Source organism: Oxyura jamaicensis, unplaced genomic scaffold (assembly GCF_011077185.1).
Source record: "Oxyura jamaicensis isolate SHBP4307 breed ruddy duck unplaced genomic scaffold, BPBGC_Ojam_1.0 oxyUn_random_OJ71893, whole genome shotgun sequence".
Classification (NCBI taxonomy): domain Eukaryota; kingdom Metazoa; phylum Chordata; class Aves; order Anseriformes; family Anatidae; genus Oxyura; species Oxyura jamaicensis.
Window position 1 is genome coordinate 1 of NW_023310743.1, and position 8,186 is coordinate 8,186.

Here is an 8,186-nt window from a genome sequence, read left to right on the forward strand (position 1 = left end):
CCCCCCGCTGCTGCCGCTGCCGGGACGGGGCGGCTCCGTGCTCCCGGGGCCGCCGCCGCCGGTGCTGCCACCGCCTCCTCCCGGTCCTCGCCGCCCTCGGAGCCGCCGCTCTCGGGGCCGCCGCCGCCGCCGCCGCTCTGCTGGGGATGCTCCGGGGGGAGAGCCCCCCCCCCCCCGCAGGTGGGCACCGGGAGGGGGGGTCTGTCCGTCTGTCCCCTTCCACGTTCGTGTGTCTGTCCCCTTGGCCGGATGTCCATGTGTCTGGCCGGGCGTCCGTGTGTCTGTCCGTCCACTCACCTCCCCCCCTCCCCCCGGTCCAGGCGTCCATCTCTTGTCCATCTGTCCAGGTGTGTCCGGTTGTCCATCCATCCACCCACCCGAGTGCCTGCTTGTCCGTCCGTCTGTCCGTCCCGTCTTCCATCTGGCTGGGCGGTGGGGTGTCCCTCTGTCCGGGTGTCCCTCTGTCCGGGTGTCCCTCTGTCCGGGTGTCCGGTTGCCTACCCACCCAGATACCCATCTGTCCGTGTGTCTGTCCGTCCAAGTGTCCAGTTGGCTGTGCATCCACCCAGGTGTCTGTCTGTCCGCGCGTCCGTCCGTCCAGGTGTCCAGTTGCCTGTCTGTCCGTGGGTCTGTCCGTCCAGGTGTCTGGTTGCCTGTCCATCCCCTGAGGTGTCCGTCTGTCTGTGTGTCCACCCATCCAAGTGGCCAGTTGCTTGTCCGTCCGGGTGTCTGTCTGCCTGGATGTCTGTCCAGCCATCTGTCCAGGTGCCCGCCCAGCTGTCCGTCTGTCCGTCCCCCCGGCTGCCCAGCTGTCCGTCTGCCCGTCCCTCTGGGGGCCCACGTGTCCGTCTGTCCTGGCGTGCATCCGCCCCCCCGAGCGTCCATCTGTCCGCCTGGGGCCTGTCCTTTGTGCATGTCCCTCTGTCCGTCTGTCCGTCCCCCCTCCTTCCAGGTGTCCACCCGTCCATCTGTCCGTGTGTCCCTGAGACCCAGGGGTGGTTCACATACGCAAGATGGGGACGGACAGACAGACAGACATCAGGCCTCAACCCCCCGCTCCCCGCCCCAGTTTCCCCATCCCAAAAGGACCGATCTCCCCCCTCACCTGGGGGTCACCCCTTCCCCTGGGACCCCCTCCCCAAAAATACCCTCGGGTGCTGGAAAGTCCCCAGATCCTAACTTCCCCTTCACCGGTGGGGGGGTGCTTGTGTATGGGGGGGGGGGACGGACACAGGGCTGGGGACATCTGGGTCCCACTGACACCCCCTTTCCCCTCCTGCGCAGGGTGCCACGGCCGCCCACCTGTTGCTGAGCACCGGTAAGTCCCAGGGCCACGGTGAGGGGCTGTGGGGTGCTTTGGGGACATGGTGGGGGGGGGGGGGAACACCGGGACACAGCGGTCCCCTCCCCAGGCAGCTCGCCCCGTCATCTCGAAAGTGCCGCGCGGGTTCCCCCTTCCGACCTCAGAAAGGAAACGGTGTCCCGGGCCTGGAGCATCTGGGGGTGGCATGGGGCGGCCGCGGTCCCCAGGGCGTCATGGAGTGTCCCCAGGGTGTCACGGAGCACCCTCCGTCTCCGTGGTCCCTGGGGCATCACGGAGCATCTTCCATCCCTGTGGGGCCCCGGGGCGTCACGGAGCGTCCCCGGGGCGTCACGGAGCATCCCTTGTCCCTGCGGTGCCCAGGGCGTCATGGAGCAGCCTCCGTCCCTGTGGTCCCCAAGGTGTCACGGAGCATCCTCTGTCGCTGTGGTCTCCTTGGTGTCATCCCCTGGGGGTGGCTGCAGGGCTCCGTTGCCCATTGGGACCACCCCATTCCCCAGTGGGCAAACCCCATTTCTCCTTGGGGCCACCGTTCTCCCATTGAGGCCACCCCATTTCCCACCAGGGGCACACATTTGCTACCGTGAGCACCTGCGCCCCCCCCCCCACTAACCCCCCATTAACCCCCGTCCCCCTCTTTGTGTCTCCCCCCAGGCTCGCTGGCAGTGTCCTCCAGACCCGTGTGGCGCTATGAGGAAGGCATCAGCGGAGTCTTCCTCAGCAGTGATGTGCAGGCGACGGCCGCGGGGCTGCGGGTGGCGGCGGGGGGGCTCTACCTCCTCTACGGCCAGTTTGCCCTTGCCTGCATAGCCGAAAATTGTCCCCCCGGCAATGTCACCCTCCAGCTCCGCCGCGCTGGCTCAGCGCCCCCACTGCTGTCCGTGCCGTTGGCGTTGCCCAGCGGCACCGAACCCGGCCCGGCCCGCTCAGGTTTGGCTCAGGCCGTGGGACAGCTGCAGCCTGGTGACGTCCTCGACGTGGCGCTGGTCGGGGACATCAACGGGGACGAGTGGCAGATGGCTCAGGACCAGCGGGAGGGCAATTTCGTGGGGCTGCTGCGCATCGCCGGGGGGTGACGGTGGGGACACGGCCCCTGCTGGCACGGAGGGGGGGGCCAGAGAGGTTTGGGGACGGTCACCCTCCCCCTTGGAGGTTTGGGAACATCGAGGGACGTTGCTGGCCTCTGTATCTGAAGATCTCGGGACATCGCTGACCTCCATGCCCTGAGATTTGGGTCCCAACCCCCCATGCCCAGAGACCTGGGGACATCAAGAGACATGGCTGACCTCCATGCCTGGAGATCTGGGGCTGGTGACACCCCTGCTTGGAGGCTGGGGACATGGGAGACCTCCACCCTTGAAGATTTGGGACATTAAGGGACATTGCAGACCACCCCCCCCCCCCCCACCATTGAATATTTGGTGCTGGAGACCCCCAGCTTGGAGATTTGGGGACATCAAGTGACTTTGCAGACCTTCATGCCTGGACATGGGGGACACCAAGGGATCTTGCAGGCCCCCCTGCCTGCAGATTTGGGGTGCTAAAGCCCCCTCCTTGGGGGCATCAAGGAACCTCGCAGGCCCGCCCCTCATGCTGGACATTTGGGGACATTGAGGGACCTCACAGACTCCCATTTTGGGGACAGCAGGGACTGTGGATCCCCCCCATGCCTCCCTGCTGCCCTCCCTTCCTCCCCCCAGCCGGCCTGGGGGGGGCCCTCCCCCCTTAAGTTATTGTCTGGTACTCAAAACCACTTTATTTATTGGTTAAGTAAATTTATTTATGGTTCCCGGTGCTCCAAAGTGGCTTAATTTCCCCCTAAAAAGGAAGATTTCCCTGAACTCCCCCCTAGAGGGGGGCAGATTCCTGGAATCCTACGTGCATGTGCAGTTTTGCATGTTTGTGCTCACACACGTACGTGTGAACAGGCACGTGCAAAGGCAAGCATGTTTGCAAATGCCCAGCCAACACCCACATGCATCCTGTGCACGAATGCAAGTGCAAATACACATGCAAGTGCAAATAGCCGTGCACACGTCTGCACATGGAAATGCGCATGTGCAAGCACAAATAGCCCCACAGTTCCCCCCATACCCTTCCCTCCCAGTTTGCCCCTGTATGCCCACATTTGCCTCTCCACCCCCATCGAATTCTGGCACCCAACATTTTCTTTTCACTTTTATTTTGGGATCAGGGTGGAGAGGTCAGGGTGGGGGAGGGGTTCCTGAAGGGGTCGTCCAGATTGGGGTGCACCCCTGTGCATATCTCCATAGGAGACACCTGAGAATCCACACTTTATTCCAGCCCTGAGTGCCAGGGCTGTCAGAAGTGATAAATGGGGTCCCAGCAGGCTTCCAAAAATGGATCCAGACATCCAGCTGGGTGATGGTCGGGGTCTGTAGGGTCCAGGCCATCAACACCCCATGCGCAACCCTATACGAGCCACCAGAGAATCCACCCTGCCCTTCAGCACCCATACACCTGGGTGCTGACACCCCCAAACCTTCCTGTATCCTCATACCTATAGGGCTACCCAGGCACCCACATCCCCAAGCTTGTCCCCCCTGTAGTGTAGTGGTATGTGTGTCCCTGGGGGAGAGTCCCATGTCCCCCACCCCCTATTGTCTCCCTATGTCCCCTCATGTCCCCATATCCCCCCATGTCATCATATCCCCCCCATGTTACCAATGTCCCCTCTCACCTGCAGCCGCTTTGTCACCTTCCGCAGCCCCCCGCCCATGTCCCTGTGTTCCCATGTCCCCATGTGTGTTTCCCCACGCATGTCCCCATGGTGCACATGGTCACACGCTCATGGTACGCGCTTGCACCATGCACACCACGCACACACTTGTGCCGGTGCATAAACACGTGGTAATGCCCAGCTGCAACATGCACACACCGGCACATGCTCGCACCACACACTTGTGCATGCACCCGCTCAGACATGCACCCACTTGTGTGTATGCGCCCATGCTTGTTTGCAGCCTCGTGCATGCGTTGCACCCACGCTTGCATATGCAGCATCGATGCATTGCACCCTGCCTGTGCACGCTCCCACGTGCACGCCCCACGCGTGTGCGTGGCTGTGCGCGGGCGTGCTCCAGCAGCAGCTGCGGGTGCTGATAAAGCCACCGGAAAGCGCCGCCGGCATGGGGCCTTGCTGGGAAAGCAGGAAACCGCCAGCATGTGGCTGCAGCAACCTGTGTGCCCCCGACCAGGTGCTGAGGCCAGGCCGTGAGAGGCGTGCAGAGCCGTGCAGCAACGCCACACAGCGCCGGGAACTGAGCAGCATGCAAAGATGCACACCAAGGGATGTGCAGCACTGTGCACCAAGTGGAGTGCAGCGCTGTGGGCTGTGCAGCACCGCGCACCACGGGCTGAGCACCGTGCAGCACCGCGCACCACGGGCTGAGCACCGTGCAGCACCGCACACCACGGGCTGAGCACCGTGCAGCACCGCACACCACGAGCTGAGCACCGTGCAGCACCGCGCACCACGGGCTGAGCACCGTGCAGCACCGCACACCACGGGCTGAGCACCGTGCAGCACCGCACGCCACGGGCTGAGCACCGTGCAGCACCACGCGCCGAGGATGGTGCAGCACTCACTGCGCCCTAAATGCTGTGCGCTGATCCCCAAGGGCCTCTCCCAGACCCCTCTGTGGCCCTTATGACCCCTAAGGGCTCCCCATGTCCCCTACAGGGCCCGCATGAGCGTGCCACCCCCTATGGAGTCCCCCTGTCTTCTATGATGACCCCATGACTCTGCCACCCCCTTTGGAGTCCTATGTTCCCTGTGGTGGCCCCATGACCCGGTCATGCTCTAAAGAGCCCCCACGTCCCCCACAGTGTCCCCGTGACTCTGTCATCCCCTCCGGAATCACCCTAACTCCACTGTCCCCTGTGATGTCCCCCTGACACCCATGAAGTCCGCACGACCCTGTTGCCCTCTGTGGCATCCCCCTTATCCCCTACGGCGTTCCCATGTCCCCCATGACACCCCCAGAGCCGGGCTGTGAGAAAGGACATTTTTAACTGTCCCCCCCGAAAAAGAGAGTAACAGGGGACAGGAGGGTGGCGGCACCCATGGGGGGGGGGGCACCCACTCAGGAGGGGCACCCAAATATAGTCATGGCCTCGGAGAATTCAACGAAGTCCTGGCAGAGGGACTGCAGCTCGGGGTCCTGGCAGGCCAACTCTGACGGCCACGTCTCCAGCCACGTGTCCTTGCCAATGAGGTAGGAGAAGCTGGGGACAGCAGGGGGACAAGAGGGGTCAAGGGGCAGAAGGGGGTTGACACGCTGGTGATGGGTGCGATAGGGTGCACAACCCCATATGAGACACCAGAGAAGCTCAAGGTGCAGTGGGGGGTGCCTGGGTGTCATTGCCCCCCCGTCTGTGTATCCCCATGTCCCCATATCCCCATGTCCCTATGTTCCCATGTCCCCATGTGTGTTTCCCCATGTATGTCCCCATGTGTGTCCCTGTGTCCCCATGCATGTCCCGGGACTGGCAGCACACTCAGTGGCTACCAAGAGCACGCAGACCTGGCTGGGCTCATCCCCGTGTCCCTTGTCCCCATGCACGTTCCCTGTCCCCACGCGTGTCCCCTTGTCCTTACCGAGTGCCGGTGACCCACAGGTCAGAGGCCAGCCCCCAGACCAAATAGTCCTGGCCAGGCTGGAGCTTCAGAGCATCCCGGCACTGCTGGTGGCTCACGAAGGTCCGGTTGCTTCCACTTGGGTCTTCATCGGTGCCTGTCCCAGGGAGGGGTGACATGCAGGTGACATGTCACCCCCACCCCGACCCACCAGGGACACATGCTCTGACGTCTCCCCCATTGGGGAATTCCCTTCCCCAGGGGGCTGTTGGCATCCTTGGTGGCATCACCCCACTGTTGTCACTGCCTCTGGGTGGCATCACCCAGTTCATCAGCTGTGGGTGGCTCCATCCCAGTGACCAGCCATGGGCGTCCCCAGCTATCTCCAGCACCCTTGGGTGTCCCCACCCCCCATGAGTGCCACCAACACTCACGGGTGTCCCCAAGAACCCTTGAGTGACACCACCGTACCTGAGCACTGCTGTGCCCCAGCCACTTGGGTGTCCCCTGCCCTAGGTGACCCCTCCCATGTCCCTCAGGGTGGCCTTGTCCCCTGCACCCCAGGGTGCTCGTACCCATCTTGATGACGGAGAGGATGGTCATGATGTAGTTGTCGTGAGATGCTGTCTGCTCCATTTCCACCAGCTTCACCTTGTACACTGGGGATGGGGACAACACCATGTCACCCTCCCCCTGGCAGCAGGCCCCTCTGCCCCCTCTTCTCCTCCCCAAGTCCCTCTACATCCCCTCCTGTCCCTCTGTGTCTTGCTCTGGTGTCCCAATGTCCCCTCTTTTCCCTCCCATGTCTCTCCATGTCCCCCCGGCCCCTCCTGTCTCTGCACTCTCCACGTCAGCCCATGTCCCCCCCCACATCCCCACAATGTCCCTTATGTTCCCCCCTTGTGCCCCACCATCGCCCAGTTTCACCCCCTATGCCCCACGCCCCCTCGTCCCCATGTCCCTTGTGTCTCACCGTAGTCAACCCCTGGCTCGCAGGCACGCTCAATGCGCTGGTTGACCGTGATGGGGCTGTCCTGCTGCCGCTGCACGAAGCAGTTTTCTGCAGGGACACGGGGACAGGGCAGTGACACGTCCCTTCATGGCCATGACATGTCCCATCATGGCCATGACACATCCCATCATGGCCATGATGTCCCATCACAGCTATGACATGTCCCATCATAGCCATGTTGTCTCATCATGGCAATGACATGTCCCATCACAGCCATGACGTGTCCCATCGTGGCTATGACATGTCCCACAGCAGCGATGGCATGTCCCATCACAGCAACGACTTGCCCTCATCACGGTGGGGGTATGACCCAGTCTCTGCCCCCACGGCCCTGTGTCCCTGTGTCACCTTCAGCGCAGCGGCACACATCCCCGTAGCAGATCTTCTTCAGTTGCCCACCATCCTTGTCCGGGTGGTAGAAACGGGTGCAGCGGTCATCTGTGGGGACACGGGGTCATGAGGGGACACAGGGGGAGAACACAAGGGAAAAGGATCAGGGAAGACATGGGGACATGGAGGGAGAGGGTCAGCGGGGACATGGGGGGACCTGGGGACACATGCACTGGGGACAATCAGCAGGGACATGATGGGACAAATGGACGGGAGGGGACAGAGGGGATGTGGAGGGGGAAACACAGGGGGCCATGTGGATGGCAGTGGGGTCACAGAGGGGAGTATGGAGCCAGAGGGGACCCAGGGATGACATGAGGGGACACGAGGTGACACAAGGGGACATGGGGGCGCACCGATCTTGTAGTAGCTGTAGACAGTGACGGACGCGGGCTGGATCAGTCCCACCTTGAACTGCTGGTGGGCCCTGAAGGCAATGCACTCCTCAGCCTGGTGGGACACCTGGGGGGGCACGAGGACGGGGACAGCAGTCAGCCAGGTGGGGAGGCAGCGCCCCAGCCCCTAGCCTGGCCTTGGCCCTGTCCCCATGTCCATCCATGTCCCTGTCTTGTCACTGTGCGACCCATCCCTGTTCCTGCCCCTTCCCGTGTCCTGTCCCCATCTGTGTCCCCAGCTTCATCCCCATCCCTGTCCCCTTCCTGTCCCTGCCTGTGTCCCCAACTCCAACCTGTGCCCTTCCTTGTCCCCATCCCTCTGCTGTCCCCATCTCCACGCTATCCCACCCTTGGCCCGTCCCCATCTCCATACGGTCCCACCTCATCCTTATCCCCATCCTGTGCCACCCCTCCCCTCTCACATCCCCATCCTCATCCTGTCCCCATTCTCATCCTCATCTTGTCCCC

The 8,186-nt window shown here is 62.9% G+C and overlaps 1 protein-coding gene and 1 long non-coding RNA gene across 3 annotated transcripts; one reads left to right on the top strand and one right to left on the bottom strand.

Annotated features, from left to right (window-relative positions):
- Nucleotides 1–128: 128 nt before the first annotated feature.
- LOC118159741 lies at nucleotides 129–3,109 on the top strand. Of its 2 annotated transcripts, XR_004747227.1 has the most exons (3): nucleotides 129–180; nucleotides 1,285–1,318; nucleotides 1,976–3,109. It is a non-coding gene; the product is annotated as an uncharacterized LOC118159741 (long non-coding RNA). The 2 variants fall into 2 exon arrangements; XR_004747226.1 differs by lacking the exon at nucleotides 129–180 and having other exon boundaries at nucleotides 1,103–1,318.
- Nucleotides 3,110–5,335: 2,226 nt separating this feature from the next.
- Nucleotides 5,336–7,845, bottom strand: LOC118159739 (complement C3-like; the record flags this gene model as incomplete). Its single annotated transcript, XM_035314309.1, has 6 exons — nucleotides 5,336–5,569; nucleotides 5,943–6,078; nucleotides 6,497–6,580; nucleotides 6,895–6,981; nucleotides 7,282–7,371; nucleotides 7,680–7,845. Coding segments are annotated over 6 exons (705 nt in total), but the record flags the coding sequence as incomplete, so codon positions are not given.
- Nucleotides 7,846–8,186: the final 341 nt, after the last annotated feature.